This window comes from Entelurus aequoreus, linkage group LG27 (assembly GCF_033978785.1).
Source record: "Entelurus aequoreus isolate RoL-2023_Sb linkage group LG27, RoL_Eaeq_v1.1, whole genome shotgun sequence".
In the NCBI taxonomy this organism is placed as follows: Eukaryota; Metazoa; Chordata; class Actinopteri; order Syngnathiformes; family Syngnathidae; genus Entelurus; species Entelurus aequoreus.
In genome coordinates, this window is record NC_084757.1 from 5,952,839 (window position 1) to 5,972,356 (window position 19,518).

The 19,518-nt window shown below is 44.0% G+C and overlaps 2 protein-coding genes across 2 annotated transcripts; both read left to right on the forward strand.

Moving 5' to 3' along the window:
• The first annotated feature begins 2,874 nt into the window (after positions 1 to 2,874).
• Positions 2,875 to 4,423, forward strand: LOC133644747 (Krueppel-like factor 2). The gene is made up of 3 exons (XM_062039466.1): positions 2,875 to 3,041; positions 3,116 to 3,953; positions 4,032 to 4,423. The coding sequence occupies exons 1-3, from the start codon at positions 2,970 to 2,972 to the stop codon at positions 4,205 to 4,207; spliced, it is 1,086 nt and encodes a 361-aa protein (XP_061895450.1). The 5' UTR covers positions 2,875 to 2,969; the 3' UTR covers positions 4,208 to 4,423.
• Positions 4,424 to 8,523: 4,100 nt separating this feature from the next.
• Positions 8,524 to 18,473, forward strand: LOC133644077 (Krueppel-like factor 6). Its single transcript, XM_062038402.1, has 7 exons — positions 8,524 to 8,583; positions 13,406 to 13,676; positions 13,740 to 13,907; positions 13,966 to 14,137; positions 17,847 to 17,905; positions 18,024 to 18,139; positions 18,387 to 18,473. The coding sequence occupies exons 1-7, from the start codon at positions 8,557 to 8,559 to the stop codon at positions 18,471 to 18,473; spliced, it is 900 nt and encodes a 299-aa protein (XP_061894386.1). The 5' UTR covers positions 8,524 to 8,556.
• The last annotated feature ends 1,045 nt before the right edge of the window (positions 18,474 to 19,518 follow it).

Consider the following 19,518-nt stretch of genomic DNA (forward strand, 5'->3'; position numbering starts at 1 on the left):
CATAAACGACATGTCATCAGCATGCGACTGTGAATTGTTGTTGTTTGCGGATGACTCGGCCCTGCTGGTATCAGACAAGGACAAGTCACAGGTGGAGAAAATCCTCAGTGCTGAACTCTGTAGAACTTGCACCTGGCTCGCTGACAACAAGCTATCCATACACTTGGGTAAAACTGAATCCATCCTGTTTGGGTCCCACATCAACCTTAAGAAAGTCAGTGACTTCACTATAAAAATGGGTGACATTGTCATCACCAGGAAAGATGAGGTCACCTACCTAGGTTCCATTCTAGAGGCTAACCTTTCCTGTGATAAAATGGCAACCAAGGTAATCAAAAAGGTCAATCAACGAGCGAGATTTCTCTACAGAATCTCCTCTCTGGTCAACAAAAGCACCTTGAGGATTCTGGCGGGAACTCTCGTTCAACCCTTTTTCCATTACGCATGCACCTCCTGGTACCCTAGCACCTCCAAAACCCTCAAATCTAAACTCCAAACATCTCAGAACAAGCTAGTCAGGTTACTTCTAGACCTCCACCCCAGATCCCACCTCACTCCTACCCACTTCTCTAAAGTGGGCTGGCTCAAGGTGGAGGACAGAGTTAAACAACTTGCACTGAGCCTAGTCTATAAAATCCGCTACACCTCCCTGATACTGAAGTACATGTCAAACTACTTCCTTAACGTAAATGACCGCCATAACCACAACACCAGGGGGAGCTCCACTAACCACGTTAAACCCAGATTCCCAACTAACAAAGGTCTTAACTCATTCTCTTTCTATGCCACATCAATGTGGAATGCGCTCCCAACAGGTATAAAAGAAAGGGCATCTCTATCCTCCTTCAAAACCGCAATAAAAGTTCACCTCCAGGCAGCTACAACCCTAAACTAACACCCTCCCCGGATTGCTAACAATCAAATGTAAACAATCAAATGCAGATACTTTTTCTTATGCCTTCTGATCTCTCTCTCTCTCTCTCTCTCTCTCTCTCTCTATGTCCACTACTTGCTGTCCATATCCTACCCCCCCCCCCCTCCACACCCCTGATTGTAAATAATGTAAATAATTCAATGTGATTATCTTGTGTGATGACTGTATTATGATGATAGTATATATGATAGTATATATCTGTATCATGAATCAATTTAAGTGGACCCCGACTTAAACAAGTGGAAAAACTTATTGGGGTGTTACCATTTAGTGGTCAATTGTACGGAATATGTACTTCACTGTGCAACCTACTAATAAAAGTCTCAATCAATCAATCAATGGACACTTACTGCCTGCAAGAGAGTATGTGGGCTCTGTACCGAGGATGTCGTTGTGGCTTGTACAGCCCTTTGAGACACTTGTGATTTAGGGCTACATAAATAAACATTGATTGATTGATTGATTGATTGATTGATTGAAGAGTCGCCATCTCGGATCACAGCGGACCTTTTCAGCCTTTGGAGAGACAAGAGACAAAAAAAAAAAAAAAGTCACAGTTTGAATTTGCGCACTCAGGGACTAAGTATACTTCTTGAAGTGCACTTAAGTAAATGGTTGGACCGGACCACCAGGATGACGACACCTTTTCCACAACTCCACTTTACAGGCGTATTAAAGGTTTATTGTGGGCTTTTTAGCACCTTGCAGCTGTGCTCAGCAACACTTTTACTACACGACTTCCAAATATACTCAAATTAAACAACTAATATTATTTGACTTATATTGTGCACATTTATACGCAGTGCTTATTAAGCACATAAGGATTCTATTTTTACACGTGTCAAAGCCAATTTGGCCCTGGAAATAATATGTACCAATAAAGTACTGTAACTTTTCTTACTAAATGTATTCTTTCTTTCTGTTTTGGGAGAAAAAATATATACGTACTCCATGTAATAGCAAAATTATGTTCACTTAATTGTCTAATTAGGCAAAAATATATGATCAAACATTGAAACATTTTTTAAAATAGAAATAAATACTAATAATAATGATGTATTATCCATCAAAGTGTGCAATGTAAAAGTAGTAATAGATTTCATGGTCAAATTGTGAAATTTACTGTGCTTTTTACAGCATTTTTCTCTAAACGAAAAAAGAGTACTTTTTTTTTACTGTAATAAACTGTGGTGCCATTTTGGTATTTATTTATTTACTGTTGATTTGCGGTATAAAAATTGTTTTTACTGTAAAATTGAAATTTTTTTTTAGTTTACAGTAAAAACCAAATGTGAATTTTACAGTAAAATTCTGGCAACTGAGCTGCAGTAGTACTGTTTTTACATTTACAGTAATATACCCTACATTATATAATAATTTACAGTAATATACACTACATTATATAATAATTTACAGTAATATACACTACATTATATAATAATTTATATAATCATTTACAGTAATATACACTACATTATATAATAATTTACAGTAATTTATTATTATTTATTTAATATACACTACATTTTGAGCTGAAATTATTGCAACTTGCCTTTTTTTTTTTTTACATTTTAGTTTTTTAAAAATAACTACTAATTAAATGCATTTTAAAAAAAATGGTGTAATAATAGTATTCACTCTGGGGCCAAACATAACTGCGATGTGGCCCTCAGTGAAAACCACGTTGCCCCCTCTGTATTGTACAAACTCCTTGTCAATAAAGTTCCTTTTTTGAGCAGAAAAAAATGACCAAAGTTGATCAAATGACCAAAAAAAAGGGACATTTTAAAGATGGTCAACTTGCCTGCACTTTTTTTCCCTTTGTGTACAAATTTGAATGGGCGAGATTTAGAGGGCGTGTTTGCACGCAGAGGGGCGTGTCCTGTAGTGAGTGGGCGTGTCTGAGCCGCAGCAGGACTTTATAAAGCGGCTGACATGGAACATTCACCACATTCCTCCACCGACTCTTCAGCCTCCTCTTCCCCGGAGAAGAGGCACCTATCCCCGGCGCACCTCAGCACGACAGGTCGGTGACATGGCGGCCAGCGGGACGATCCTGCCGTCCTTCTCCACCTTCGCCCTGCAGAAGGACAAAAGCCTGGAGGAAGTAAGTAACTCTGATCCGCGCCGTCAATCCTTCTTCACGTTGTCCGCCTCGCCTAACTCGCGCTTCCGCTGCAGGTGTGGCGGGACCAGGTGAGCTGCGGGCTCCAGAAAGACGACGAGGACCTGGACACGTTCCTGGACCTGGACTTTATCCTGGCCCACAGCGTCATGAGCGCGGACGGAGCCGCGGTTGACTCGTACCGGACTCAGGACTGCGGGGCGCCCGGGTACCAGCACCAGGACTACGCGTCCGTGCCGGACCTGAGCGCCGCCCCGCCGCCGCCGCCGTACAGCAGCCTGATGGCGGAGCTGCTCCGCCCCGACGCGGACGTCTGCGGCTTCGGCTCCAGGTTCCTGGTCGGCGCCTGCCCGCAGGACTTATTCCCCGCGCAGACCCCGTGCGTCAAGGTGGAGCCCCCCTGCGCGGACTCTTACGGCCCGGTGCTGGGGGTGGTGCCGCACACCTGCAGCAAGGTGAAGCAGGAGGGCGGCGCCACGTGCATGCGCGCCTGGGACGCGCAGCCGCGCCTGGCCAGCTCCCCGCGGGGCAGCCTGACTCCGCCCCTCAGCCCGGACCACCACGCACTCACCTTCCCGCAGACCTTCAACCTGCACCACCTGCACCACCACCACCACCACCTTCCATCCTTCCAGCTGCAGTTCGACCCCCGCCGCCACTTCCCCGCCATGTTCGCGGAGGACGTGCACGCGCAGCTGCAGCAGACTTCCGGCCAGCGCGTGCTGCTCACGCCGCCGTCGTCCCCGCTGGACGTGATGGACGCCAACAAGCCGCGGCGGGGGCGGCGCTCCTGGCCCCGGAAGCGCGCGGCCTCGCACACCTGCACGTTCGCGGGCTGCGAGAAGACTTACACCAAGAGCTCGCACCTCAAGGCGCACCTGCGCACGCACACAGGTAAGAAGCCCGTGCACGCCGCCTCTGTTTGTGTGTGTGTGTGTGTGACGTCACTGACCTCCGTGTCTCCCCCCCCAGGTGAGAAGCCCTACCACTGCACGTGGGAGGGATGCGGGTGGAAGTTCGCGCGCTCCGACGAGCTGACGCGTCACTTCCGGAAGCACACCGGACATCGGCCCTTCCAGTGTCACCTGTGCGAGCGCGCCTTCTCCAGGTCGGACCACCTGGCCCTGCACATGAAGAGACACATGTGAGGGGGGGCGTGGCCACCAGGCGAGGGGGTGTGGCCGCGAACGAACAATGCGGGGAAAAAGGAGCAAGAATGTAGCTGGTTCTACTGCAGCGTCATGGCGGGAACATGCACCTGTCCACGCCGCGTCCAGACAACGTTTTCCCGCCAAAACTGCTGCAAAGCTTTGATAGAATGTAAAGAGATGATTTTATTGTACATAATAAACTAAGACAACATCGTCATGTCTCCTGTGTGTGTGTGTGCTCACCTCTGACCCCGCCCCCACTGGTCACATGACTAATGTCGTAAGCACGTGGCTCGCCTACTCGCTACACGAAGTATGTAAACATGGTGATGACGTCACAGGCGAGGACCCCCAGCAGAAAAGAGGAAGTGGTCCCCCGCGCGTTCACTGCGATACTCGTCGCCATGGCAACCCGCAAGCCCCGTCTTCCCCGAAGCGCAGCTTCCTGTCAATCACGCTCGACCTTTGACCTGCTGTTATCGTCCCATTGTTCGTGACTAATCCTCGTCTTTGGTCAGGCATTGATTGCAACTTGTATTAGTAGGTTGCACAGTACAGTACATATTCCCTACAATTGACCACTAAATGGTAACACCCCAATAAGTTTTTCCACTTTAAGTCCACGTAAATCAATTCATGGTACAACTATGGAATGCTGTTTGTGTGAGGACACCGCCCCCTGCTGGCCTGGCAGAACACTGACAGGAACTTCTGGATAAGTACAAAAGCAGTGAAGTTGTCCATCCCATCCATCCATTTTCTACCGCTTATTCCCTTCGGGGTCGCGGGGGGTGTTGGAGCCTATCTCAGCTACAATCAGGTGGAAGGCGGGGTACACCCTGGACAAGTCGCCACCTCATCACAGGGCCAACACAGACAGACAACATTCACACTCACATTCACACACTAGGGACCATTTAGTGTTGCCAATCAACCTATCCCCAGGTGCATGTCTTTGGAGGTGGGAGGGGCCTATCATGTGGTGATATCCTTTACACACTGATGTCGCTTTTTGATGCAGGGATCCAAGGTGCGTAATATCATGGCTTACGTGCAGTGATTCCTCCAGATTGTCGGCACTTTGCATCAGCCCGCTAGTATTTGTACAGAGTACATGAAAAGTACTGTACATGTACTCTGTACACGTCAACATCAAAGGATGGTGCGGCTTGGCGAGGACAGAGAGGACGCCCGCAGTCATTTCCCTGTCCTTCCGCGTAGCGACGGTTAGCGTCCGCTAACACGCCGTAGCTTGCAGCAGGATGAGTTAGCTCAGTGCTCACACCACAGCACAAAGACCAGACCCCCCATGGTGTTCCAAGCTCAAAAAGCCCAAAAGTCTACAAACCTGAAGAGTCTTGTTGGAACACATGGGAGTATTTTATTTATTTATTTTTTTTTTTTAACAGTATCTCAGTTTTGGATTGCCCCACTTCTTTGTTTTTGACAAATCATTTCACCTCAATTTTGTCCTGGTTTTTGTACACCTTGCCTGCCACCTTTGCAATTTTCTTTTGAAATAATACATTTTTAAAAGCATATTCTGCATATTTTTGGCCTAAATTAAATGTTAAATAATGGCCATTCGTCACGATTTACCTGACACATGAAACGTGACGGATTGGGAGGGTGCACTATCCACTTTAAATAGCAAATGTTCTGTGTTTATATACACTATATTGCCAAAAGTACTTGGCCACCTGCCTTGACTCACATATGAACTAGAAGTGCCATCCCATTCCTAACCCATAGGGGTCAATATGACCTTTTGCAGCTATTACAGCTTCAACTCTTCTGGGAAGGCTGTCCACAAGGTTGCGGAGTGTCTTTATAGCAATTTCTTCCAAAAGTGCATTGGTGAGGTCACACACTGATGTGGGTGGAGAAGGCCTGGCTCTCAGTCTCCGTTCTAATTCATCCCAAAAGGTGTTCTATTGGGTTCAGGTCAGGACTCTGTGCAGGCCAGTCAAGTTCATCCACACCAGACTCTGTCATCCATGTCTTTACCTTGCTTTGTGCACTGGTGCGCAGTCATGTTGGAAGAGGAAGGGGCTCGCTACAAACTGTTCCCACAAGGTTGGGAGCGTGGAATTGTCCAAAATGTTTTGCTATCCTGGAGCATTCAAAGTTCCTTTCACCGGAACTAAGGGGCCAAGCCCAACTCCTGAAAAACAACCCCACACCATAATTCCTCCTCCACCGAATGTCACACACAATGCAGTCCGAAATGTAGCGTTGTCCTGGCAACCTCCAAAGCCAGACTGCTCCATCAGATGTAAAAGTGTGATTCATCAGTCCAGAGAAGGCGTCTCCACTGCTCTAGAGTCCAGTGGTGATGTCCTTTACACCACTGCATCCCACGCTTTGCATTGGACTTGGTGATGTATGGCTTAGATGCAGCTGCTCAGCCATGGAAACCCATTCCGTGAAGCTCTCTGCGTACTGCATGTGGGCTAATTGGAAGGTGACATGACGTTTGGAGCTCTGTGCAGAAAGTCTTTGCACTATGCTGACCTCTCTGGCAGTTTACCTGGCCTACCACTTTGCACTATGCTGACCTCTCTGGCAGTTTACCTGGCCTACCACTTGGTGGCTGAGTTGCTGTTGTTCCCAAACTCTTCACTTTTCTTATAATAAAGTTGGAATATTTAGGAGCGTGGAAATTTCAGGTGGCATCCTATGACAGTTCCACGCTGGAAATCACTGAAAGTGGCCCATTCTTTCACAAATGTTTGTAGTAACAGTCTCCATGCCTAAGTGCTGGATTTGAAGTGATTAGTGATTCTCATCACTTGGATGGCTGGCCAAATACTTTTGGCAATAACGTGTAGCTTTACCATACCTGGAATGATACCCAATATGGCCGCTGTTGCCCCCGGAAGTATCTGGTATTGGACCGACACCCAAATGTGCAACATCGCCCAAAACTAAAGTAAAGTATCAATTGCACTCACAGTCGCCATGGTGACCAGCAGCTTGTTGTGGCAGCCTCCTGGCGGTGACGTCACCGAGGAGGAAGTGGACCTCCAGGCTTAATGACAGCAATTAACCTGCTGACACGTTAGCGAGCGCGGTGACACACGTGACGTACTTTCTCACATTCCACGTTTTGTTGTTGTTGTGCCACTTTAGACGTCACCGGCACCTCCGTGTTCGACCGCACGCTCACCGCCATCGTGGCCACGTGACGGAGGGACTGACTCCGCTGGCTGCAATTATCTATTAAAAAGGAGAGAAGAAGAAGTGATGGTTGCAATTGTCTATTAAAAAGGAGAGAAGAAGAAGTGAAGGTTGCAATTGTCAATTAAAAAGGAGAGAAGAAGAAGTGATGGTTGCAATTGTCTATTAAAAAGGAGAGAAGAAGAAGTGATGGTTGCAATTGTCTATTAAAAAGGAGAGAAGAAGAAGTGATGGTTGCAATTGTCTATTAAAAAGGAGAGAAGAAGAAGTGATGGCTGCCTTCAGTAAGTGTGCCACACAAGTGATGGATTTGGGAGAGCACTACGCCGTCAGCATACTTCTCCAAGTGTACTACCAAACCGGTAAGACAAGGGGCGTGTCCTTCGATGAGTGGGCGTGTCTGAGCGACTTTAAAGCAGCTGACCATTAACACCTGCTCTTCACCTCACACCTGCGCACGTCAGCCCCGGTGGCCGGTTAAGTTTCATGTTGGGACATGACTTAGTCCACCATCTTCATGCAGAAAGAGAACAGCTGGGAGAATGTAAGTAGTATGTTTAGGACTATAAGGTCTTCATGCAGAAAGAGAACAGTTGGGAGAATGTAAGTAGTATGTTTAGGACTATAAGGTCTTCATGCAGAAAGAGAACAGCTGGGAGAATGTAAGTAGTATGTTTAGGACTATAAGGTCTTCATGCAGAAAGAGAACAGTTGGGAGAATGTAAGTAGTATGTTTAGGACTATAAGGTCTTCATGCAGGAAGAGAACAGCTGGGAGAATGTAAGTAGTATGTTTAGGACTATAAGGTCTTCATGCAGAAAGAGAACAGCTGGGAGAATGTAAGTAGTATGTTTAGGACTATAAGGTCTTCATGCAGAAAGAGAACAGTTGGGAGAATGTAAGTAGTATGTTTAGGACTATAAGGTCTTCATGCAGGAAGAGAACAGCTGGGAGAATGTAAGTAGTATGTTTAGGACTATAAGGTCTTCATGCAGAAAGAGAACAGCTGGGAGAATGTAAGTAGTATGTTTAGGACTATAAGGTCTTCATGCAGGAAGAGAACAGCTGGGAGAATGTAAGTAGTATGTTTAGGACTATAAGGTCTTCATGCAGAAAGAGAACAGTTGGGAGAATGTAAGTAGTATGTTTAGGACTATAAGGTCTTCATGCAGAAAGAGAACAGCTGGGAGAATGTAAGTAGTATGTTTAGGACTATAAGGTCTTCATGCAGAAAGAGAACAGTTGGGAGAATGTAAGTAGTATGTTTAGGACTATAAGGTCTTCATGCAGAAAGAGAACAGTTGGGAGAATGTAAGTAGTATGTTTAGGACTATAAAGCGCACTTAAAATACTTTCATTTTCTCAAAAGTCGACAGTGCGCCTCATAACCCGCTGCACCTGATGTACAGAATAATTCTGGTTCTGCTTAGCGACCTCCAAGCTATTTTATTTGGTACATTAGGTAATGATAAGTGTGACCAGTAGATGGCAGCCACACATGAGCGATACGTGCAGACTGCAATATGACGCCAGTAAACAACACCAAAACTTGAAATGTTCCATTGAGAATAAAGAACATTACACACGGCGCTTTAGTACGACTTTGAAGCCACATCGCTTGATCTTTTTCTTTTTGTCATCCCCCCATTGTTTACCTGTATCTCACCTTTTTTGTAAAGGGTGCCGGAAGTTGGCAGACCCGTCAGCGATCCTGTTCTGTCTCCCTGTAATGTTTGATCCTGTTCTGTCTCCCTGTAATGTTTGATCCTGTTCTGCCTCCATGTAATGTTTGATCCTGTTCTGTCTCCCTGTAATGTTTGATCCTGTTCCGTCTCCCTGTAATATTTGATCCTGTTCTGCCTCCCTGTAATGTTTGATCTTGTTCTGTCTCCCTGTAATGTTTGATCCTGTTCTGCCTCCATGTAATGTTTGATCCTGTTCTGTCTCCCTGTAATGTTTGATCCTGTTCTGCCTCCATGTAATGTTTGATCCTGTTCTGTCTCCCTGTAATGTTTGATCCTGTTCTGTCTCCCTGTAATGTTTGATCGGGTTCCGTCTCCCTGTAATGTTTGATCCTGTTCTGTCTCCCTGTAATGTTTGATCCTGTTCCATCTCCCTGTAATGTTTGATCGGGTTCTGTCTCCCTGTAATGTTTGATCCTGTTCTGTCTCCCTGTAATGTTTAAACCTGTTCCATCTCCCTGTAATGTTTGGTCCTGTTCTGTCTCCCTGTAATGTTTAAACCTGTTCCATCTCCCTGTAATGTTTGATCCGGTTCTGTCTCCCTGTAATGTTTGATCCTGTTCTGTCTCCCTGTAATGTTTAAACCTGTTCCATCTCCCTGTAATGTTTGGTCCTGTTCTGTCTCCCTGTAATGTTTAAACCTGTTCCATCTCCCTGTAATGTTTGATCCGGTTCTGTCTCCCTGTAATGTTTGATCCTGTTCTGTCTCCCTGTAATGTTTAAACCTGTTCCATCTCCCTGTAATGTTTGATCCTGTTCTGTCTCCCTGTAATGTTTAAACCTGTTCCATCTCCCTGTAATGTTTGATCCGGTTCTGTCTCCCTGTAATGTTTGATCCTGTTCTGTCTCCCTGTAATGTTTAAACCTGTTCCATCTCCCTGTAATGTTTGATCCGGTTCTGTCTCCCTGTAATGTTTAAACCTGTTCCATCTCCCTGTAATGTTTGGTCCTGTTCTGTCTCCCTGTAATGTTTAAACCTGTTCCATCTCCCTGTAATGTTTGATCCGGTTCTGTCTCCCTGTAATGTTTGATCCTGTTCTGTCTCCCTGTAATGTTTAAACCTGTTCCATCTCCCTGTAATGTTTGATCCGGTTCTGTCTCCCTGTAATGTTTGATCCTGTTCTGTCTCCCTGTAATGTTTAAACCTGTTCCATCTCCCTGTAATGTTTGATCCGGTTCTGTCTCCCTGTAATGTTTGATCCTGTTCCGTCACCCTGTAATGTTTGATCCGGTTCTGTCTCCCTGTAATGTTTGATCCTGTTCTGTCTCCCTGAAATGTTTGATCCTGTTCTGTCTCCCTGAAATGTTTGATCCAGTTCTGTCTCCCTGTAATGTTTGATCCTGTTCTGTCTCCCTGTAATGTTTGATCCTGTTCTGTCGCCCTGTAATGTTTGATCCTGTTCTGTAATGTTTGTCTGATCTTGAGTGGGATTGTGCTGAAAATTTTAATTTCCCCTCAGGGATTAATAAAGTATTTCTGATTCTGGATTGTCGGCCATTACAGCTACAGTAGTCAGAGATACCAGTATTACTATGGTGTGTGTATAAGTAGTCAGAGATACCAGTATTACTATGGTGTGTGTATAAGTAGTCAGAGATACCAGTATTACTATGGTGTGTGTATAAGTAGTCAGAGATACCAGTATTACTATGGTGTGTGTATAAGTAGTCAGAGATACCAGTGTTACTATGGTGTGTGTATAAGTAGTCAGAGATACCAGTGTTACTATGGTGTGTGTATAAGTAGTCAGAGATACCAGTATTACTATGGTGTGTGTATAAGTAGTCAGAGATACCAGTATTACTATGGTGTGTGTATAAGTAGTCAGAGATACCAGTGTTACTATGGTGTGTGTATAAGTAGTCAGAGATACCAGTGTTACTATGGTGTGTGTATAAGTAGTCAGAGATACCAGTATTACTATGGTGTGTGTATAAGTAGTCAGAGATACCAGTATTACTATGGTGTGTGTATAAGTAGTCAGAGATACCAGTATTACTATGGTGTGTGTATAAGTAGTCAGAGATACCAGTATTACTATGGTGTGCGTATAAGTAGTCAGAGATACCAGTATTACTATGGTGTGTGTATAAGTAGTCAGAGATAGCAGTATTACTATGGTGTGTGTACAAGTAGTCAGAGATACCAGTATTACTATGGTGTGTGTATAAGTAGTCAGAGATACCAGTATTACTATGGTGTGCGTATAAGTAGTCAGAGATACCAGTATTACTATGGTGTGTGTATAAGTAGTCAGAGATAGCAGTATTACTATGGTGTGTGTATAAGTAGTCAGAGATAGCAGTATTACTATGGTGTGTGTATAAGTAGTCAGAGATAGCAGTATTACTATGGTGTGTGTACAAGTAGTCAGAGATAGCAGTATTACTATGGTGTGTGTATAAGTAGTCAGAGATACCAGTATTACTATGGTGTGTGTATAAGTAGTCAGAGATAGCAGTATTACTATGGTGTGTGTATAAGTAGTCAGAGATAGCAGTATTACTATGGTGTGTGTATAAGTAGTCAGAGATACCAGTATTACTATGGTGTGTGTATAAGTAGTCAGAGATACCAGTATTACTATGGTGTGTGTATAAGTAGTCAGAGATAGCAGTATTACTATGGTGTGTGTATAAGTAGTCAGAGATACCAGTATTACTATGGTGTGTGTATAAGTAGTCAGAGATACCAGTATTACTATGGTGTGTGTATAAGTAGTCAGAGATAGCAGTATTACTATGGTGTGTGTATAAGTAGTCAGAGATACCAGTATTACTATGGTGTGTGTATAAGTAGTCAGAGATACCAGTATTACTATGGTGTGTGTATAAGTAGTCAGAGATAGCAGTATTACTATGGTGTGTGTATAAGTAGTCAGAGATACCAGTATTACTATGGTGTGTGTATAAGTAGTCAGAGATAGCAGTATTACTATGGTGTGTGTATAAGTAGTCAGAGATACCAGTGTTACTATGGTGTGTGTATAAGTAGTCAGAGATACCAGTATTACTATGGTGTGTGTATAAGTAGTCAGAGATAGCAGTATTACTATGGTGTGTGTATAAGTAGTCAGACATACCAGTATTACTATGGTGTGTGTACAAGGACCGCAAAATGGCAGCCATTAGCAGACATTATCTGGTGATTTGTTTCACAATATTATGCAAAAGCAACTTTTCTTACCTTCTGGTACCTGCAGATCTGTATTTGGGATCTGCATAAGTCCTGACAATGTGCGCACGCGTAGTGGATAATCTTCTTCTTCTTCTCTATCTTCTTGTTACGTGACATTCATGTTGCCATTTCTAATATAAAGTAGTGTCAACTTCTTACTTATATCTGTCAGTAAACTCACCATGAAAGCAGTAAAACATACCGGTGTAGTGACTTGACATTATTCACCCAAGGAACTTGACCTATTAGAGAGTTCCGGTCGGATGTTTTTTCACGGGACACATTTCGGGTGTTGTTGTTGCACTAGTGAGCCACGGATGAGGAGATGCTGCTCCGTTATTGATGGAAGTAAAGTGTGAATGTCATTAAAACAGTTAGCGCCATCTTTGGACACTTCTTACACTCCCGTCCTTGCACGCTACACCGCTACAACAAAGAAGACGCTGTCCAAGTGGAGGCACGTAGATAAGACAGCCCACAAAATGGCACATCTTGAAGTGAGTTGAAGATGACGTGTAAAACATCATCTATGCAACATTTTGAGCAAAGAAGCAGCATCACATGTTATGTAGACCACAAGGAAGTCTTTTACTTTTAGAAAATAATCTGAATAATATGACTCCTTTAACCTCTAAAGGCTTAGTGGCCACATGCGTGTACAGCACCTTTTAGCTCTTATTTACAAAATAGTGTACACTACTGAATTGGGGTCTTATGGCCACTTATGTGGACACTTATACTGCCATCTGGTGGTGTCAGAAGACTATAACATACAATGGAATTTTGAAAAAAAAAAGTGTAAAAAATAAGAATTAGCATGTCACTAAACATGAAGTACACGTTTGTGTACTTATGGACTAAGTACATCATATGAAAAGATGATTCTTAGTTTTTATTCTAATTAGGGTCCAATAAGCCCAAATAGCAAAGAGAAATAAAAAACAGCATGTAAACAAACAGCTTGGGCCTTAAGAGGTTAATGCGCCTTATAATCCGGTGCGCCTTTTGTATGACAATAGACCTGACTAGACCCGCTCATGGGCAGAGCGCCTTATAATCCGGTGCGCCCTATGGTCGTCGTGTTTTTTGGTCCAGGTCTGGAGCGACCACGGGAGCTGCGGCCTCAAAAAAGAGGAGGAGGACCAGGACAAGGTCCTGAGTCTGGCCTTCATGTTGGCCGACAGCGCTATGAGTGTAGACGGAGCCGTGGCGGACTCCTGCCGGACTCAGGAGAGCGAAGGGTCCGGGTACCGGCCTCAGGACTACCCGTCCATCCTGGACCTGGACGGCCCCCGTCCTGCGCCTGACAGCAGTCTGACATCCGGCGTGAACGTCCTCAACTTAGGTCGGTGCTCCCGGCCCACAGGTAGGACCCCTTCGCCTTGCCACTGCCTGCGTTTATCACTCGCCGCCGTGTCCCCCCCCGCAGGTGAGATGCCCCCCCCCGCAAGTGAGATGTCCCCCCCCGCAGGTGAGATGCCCCCCCCCCCGCAGGTGAGATGCCCCACCCCTGCATGTTCGCGGGCTGCGAGAAGACGTACACCAAGAGCTCGCACCTCAAGGCGCACCTGCGCACGCACACAGGTAAGAAGCCCGTGCACGCCGCCTCTGTTTGAATGTGTGTGACGTCACTCACCGCCGTGTCCCCCCCGCAGGTGAGATGCCCCACCGCTGCACGTGGGAGGGATGCGGGTGGAGGTTTAGATCCTCCGACCAGCTGACGCGTCACTCCCGGAAGCACACTATGCACCTGCCCTACCCGTGTCACCTGTGCAAGCTCAAATTCTTCAGGTCAAAACACCTGGCCATGCACCTGGAGGGACACAGGTGAGGGGGGCGTGGCCACCTGTGTGGAAAAAGGAGGAAGAATGTAGCTGGTTCTACTGCAGCGTCATGGCGGGAACATGCACCTGTCCACGCCGCGTCCAGACAACGCTTTCCCGCCAAAACCTTTGATAGAATGTAAAGAGATGATTTTATTGTACATAATAAACTAAGACACCATCGTCATGTCTCCTGTGTGTGTGTGCTCACCTCTGACCCCGCCCCCACTGGTCACATGACTAATGTCGTAAGCACGTGGCTCGCCTACTCACTACACGAAGTATGTAAACATGGTGATGGCGTCACCGTGTTTACATACAGAAGAGAGGAAGTGGTCCCGCGCGTTCACTCCGATGAGGACAGATACTCGTCGCCATGGCGACCCGCAAGCCCCGCCTTCCCCCAAGCGCAGCTTCCTGTCAATCACGCTCGACCTTTGACCTGCTGTTGTTATCGTCCCATTGTTCGTGACTAATCGTCCGTCTTTAGGTCAGGCAAAACTATGGAATACTGTTTGTGTGAGGACACCGCCCCCTGCTGGCCTGGCAGGAACTTTCTGGATCAAGTACAGAAGCAGTGAAGTTGTCAGGTTGTGTAAATGGTGAATAAAAAGAGAATACAACAAATCCTTTTCAACTTATATTCAATTAAATATACTGCAAAGACAAGATATTTCATGTTCACACTGAGAAACTAAATAATCATCAACTTAGAATTGAATGGCAGCAAAACGTTGCAAAGAAGGCATTTTTACAAGTGTGTTACATGGCCTTTCCTTTTAATTTTTGAAGCTTTTCAGGTGGAATTCTTTCCCATTCTTGCTTGATGTACAACTTAAGTTGTTCAACAGTCTCCCTTCTCATATTTTAGCTGCCACACATTTTCAATGTCTGGACTACAGGCAGGCCAGTCTAGTACCCGCACTCTTTTACTATGACTGTTGTAACACCTGGCTTGGCATCGTCTTGCTGAAATAATTCAATGGGAATTTCCTGGAAATTGGGGAATTTCTAAAAATATAGATAATAGCACGATTGTCCAAGATGATATGAGTGGGTCGGTGTTGGTATTTTTGAATCGGTTGAGGAAATAGTATTTAAGAATTCCAGGAATTTTGTGAAAAATGGGAATTTGTATGAATAAAAATTGGAAAATGGCAGTTTGATGGTCCAGGATGAGTGGGAGGTGTTGAACGTGGAATGGTTCGAATCGAGTGAGAAATGTGGGAATTGTGCAAGTTTGAAAATTGGCCCCATTCATTTTCAATGGGTAAAATATCCAGGGAAACCGGGAATTTGGGAAAATGTCTTTTCCTACAATATCCAGGGTGAGTAGAGTGTGTGGATGGTTGAAAGGTTTGAAACGGGTAGAAAATGACGCAAAAATGTGACAAATTTGGGAGGTGTAGAACTTTGGAAATGTCCATTCATTTCAATGGGAATTTCCTGGAAATTGGGGAATTTCGGGAATTTAAAAAAAATATATATAATAGCACGATTGTCAAAGATGATATGAGTGGGTCGGTGTTGGTATTTTTGAATCGGTTGAGAAAAGTTGGACGAAGTAACATTTTGTAATTGAGAATTTTTTTTGTAATTTTTGTAATTGAGAATTGGTAATTCAGAATTCCAGGAATTTTGTGAAAACCAGGAATTTGTATGAAAAAAAATGGGAAAATGGCAGTTTGATTGTTCAGGATGAGTGGGAGGTGTTGTAGAACTTTGGAAATGTCCATTCATTTCAATGGGAATTTCCTGGAAATTGGGGAATTTCTGGAATTTTTCCATATATATATATTATAGCATGATTGTCAAAGATGATATTGGTGTTGGTATTTTTGAATCGGTTGAGAAATGTTGACAAAGTAACATTTTGTAATTGAGAATTAGTATTTAGGAATTCCAGGAATTTCGTGAAAACTGGGATATGTATGAAAATTTGTATGAACATTTTTTGGAAAATGGCAGTTTGATGGTCCAGGATGAGTGGGAGGTGTTGAACGTGGAATGGTTCGAATCGAGTGAGAAATGTGGGAATTGTGCAAGTTTGAAAATTGGCCCCATTCATTTTCAATGGGTAAAATATCCAGGGAAACCGGGAATTTTGGAAAATGTCTTTTCCTACAATATCCAGGGTGAGTAGAGTGTGTGGATGGTTGAAAGGTTTGAAACGGGTAGAAAATAACGCGAAAATTTGACACATTTGGGAGGTGTAGAACTTTGGAAATGTCCATTCATTTCAATGGGAATTTCCTGGAAATTGGGGAATTTCTGAAATTAAAAAATATATATATATAATAGCACGATTGTCAAAGATGATATGAGTGGGTTGGTGTTGGTATTTTTGAATCGGTTGAGAAATGTTGACAAAGTAACATTTTGTAATTGAGAATTGGTAATTCAGAATTCCAGGAATTTCGTGAAAACCAGGAATTTGTATGAAAAAAATTGGAAAATGGCAGTTTGATGGTCCAGGATGAGTGGGAGGTGTTGAACGTGGAACGGTTCGAATCGAGTGAGAAATGTGGGAATTGTGCAAGTTTGAAAATTGGCCCCATTCATTTTCAATGGGTAAAATATCCAGGGAAACCGGGAATTTGGGAAAATGTATTTTCCTACAATATCCAGGGTGAGTAGAGTGTGTGGATGGTTGAAAGGTTTGAAACGGGTAGAAAATGACGCGAAAATGTGACAAATTTGGGAGGTGTAGAACTTTGGAAATGTCCATTCATTTCAATTGGAATTTCCTGGAAATTGGGGAATTTCGGGAATTTTTAAAAATATATATAATAGCATGATTGTCAAAGATGATATGAGTGGGTTGGTGTCGGTATTTTTGAATCGGTTGAGAAATGTTGACGAAGTAAAATATTGTAATTGAGAATTGGTAATTCAGAATTCCAGGAATTTCGTGAACACTGGGAATTTGTATGAAAAAAATGTGGAAAATGGCAGTTTGATTGTTCAGGATGAGTGGGAGGTGTTGTAGAACTTTGGAAATGTCCATTCATTTCAATGGGAATTTCCTGGAAATCGGGGAATTTCTGGAATTTTTAAAAATATATATATTATTGCATGATTGTCAAAGATGATATTGGTGTTGGTATTTTTGAATCGGTTGAGAAATGTTGAAAAAGTAACATTTTGTAATTGAGAATTAGTATTTAGGAATTCCAGGAATTTCATGAAAACTGGGATATGTATGAAAATTTGTATGAAAAAAATGTGGAAAATGGCAGTTTGATGGTCCAGGATGAGTGGGAGGTGTTGAACGTGGAATGGTTCGAATCGAATGAGAAATGTGGGAATTGTGCAAGTTTGAAAATTGGCCCCATTCATTTTCAATGGGTAAAATATCCGGGAAAACCGGGAATTCAGGGTAATGTGGTAAACATTTTTTTTTAGGAAGCCTGAGATTTCGTTTTTGGGCGGCGGAATTGTAACAAATGGATGAGTTTATGGTGTAATGTGCACTTTGGGTAGCCCTGAACTGGTGATTTAGGGCTACATAAGTAAACATTGATGGATTAAAAAAAGCATTACCAGGAGGGTTAAAAAGTCAGCCGAGCTTTCACTCATGAAAACATTGAAGAGAAGGACACACGTTAGCCAGAAGTCAGTTTTCTTTCAACAGAAGTAAACAGAAGACGTCCACTTTGCTGCCTAAGAGGTTTACATGGAACTATACACACCATAAGCATCTCCTTACAAAGTCAGCTGGGATTATTTCAGCGCGGTGGCGAGGAGGAGAGCTGCTGGAGGAACATGAAGGGTTAGAGACCACGGAACAAAAAAAAAAACGGCGTGTTCTGAGAAACAAAAACAAAACCCCAAAAAAAAGCTCCCGACTTGTAACACTCAATAATTAATACTTACAATCGCATTTCCAGATCAGATCAGAAGCACAATGGAGAGGCTGCGAGTGCATAAAACAACTGGTGAACAAATCAAACATCTATTGCACAATGGAGACCTGTACGGAGGAGCAGCACAGCTGAGGTCAAAGGTCACAGTCGGGCTAACGTAGGGAAAAGATGAGCCTGCGAGCTTCACACTTATTCCTCATCACCCAAAATGGCAGCAGAGCAACTTCAACTTGAGCCATTTTCACATTAAAAGGAGTTCCGTGCCAGCGTTGGGGGGAAATAAAACATCAACAGTTATCAAACTAAGTTTGTTGTGCAGCGCTGTCATCTTTTTGATGGACACTCCAACACTAACACCTTCCTATTATCTTCTTTGTGCTCCTTCAGCACTCGCTGCTGCCTCCAGTGGACTACAAGAGTCCTACAAGAGGCCGTGTTTCTGCACGTGTGCAGTACAGAGCCCAGAAGCAGTGAAGTTGTCAGGTTGTGTAAATGCTAAATAAAAAGAGAATACAACTTATCTTCAATAGAATAGACTGCAAAGACAAGATATTTCATGTTCACACTGACAAACTTTCTTATTTCTGGCAAATATTAGCTCATTTGGAATCCGATGGCTGCGACATGTTTCAAAAAAGCTGGCACACGTGGCAAAAAAGAGTGAGGAAGTTGAGGAATGCTCATCAAAGACTTATTTGGAACGTCCCACAGGTGTGCAGGCTGATTGGGAACAGGTGGGTGCCATGATTGGGTATAAAAGCAGCTTTCGTTGAAATGCTCAGTCATTCACAAACAAGGACGGGGTCGAGGGTCACCACTTTGTCAACAAATGCCGGAGCAAATTGTTGAAGGACAACATTTCTCAACAATTTAGGGATTTCACCATCTACGCTCCGTAATATCATCAAAAGGTTCAGAGAATGTGGAGAAATCACTGCATGAAAGCCATGATGTTACGCACCTCGGATCCCTCAGGCGGTACTGCATCAAAAAAAGACATCGGTGTGTAAAGGATATCACCACATGAGCTCAGGAACACTTCAGAAACCCACTGTCAGTAACTACAGTTGGTCGCTACATCTGTAAGTGCAAGTTAAAACTCTACCATGCAAAGCCAAAGCCATTTATCAACAACACCCAGAAACGCCGCCGGCTTCACCGGGCCCGAGCTCATCTAAGATGGACTGATGCAAAGTGGAAAAGTGTTCTGTGGTCTGACGGGTCCACATTTCAAATTGTTTTTGGACCAAAGAGGAAAAAGAACCATCCGGATTGTTCTAGGGTGAAATGTGTGATGGTATGGGGGTGTATTAGTGGCCAAGACATGGGTAACTTACACATCTGGGAAGGCACCATTCATGCTGAAAGGTACATACAACATATGTTGTTATCATGGACGCCCCTGCTTATTTCAGCAAGACGATGCCAAGCCAGGTGTTACAACAGTCATAGTAAAAGAGCGCAGGTACTAGACTGGCCTGCCTGTAGTCCAGACATTGAAAATGTGTGGCAGCTAAAA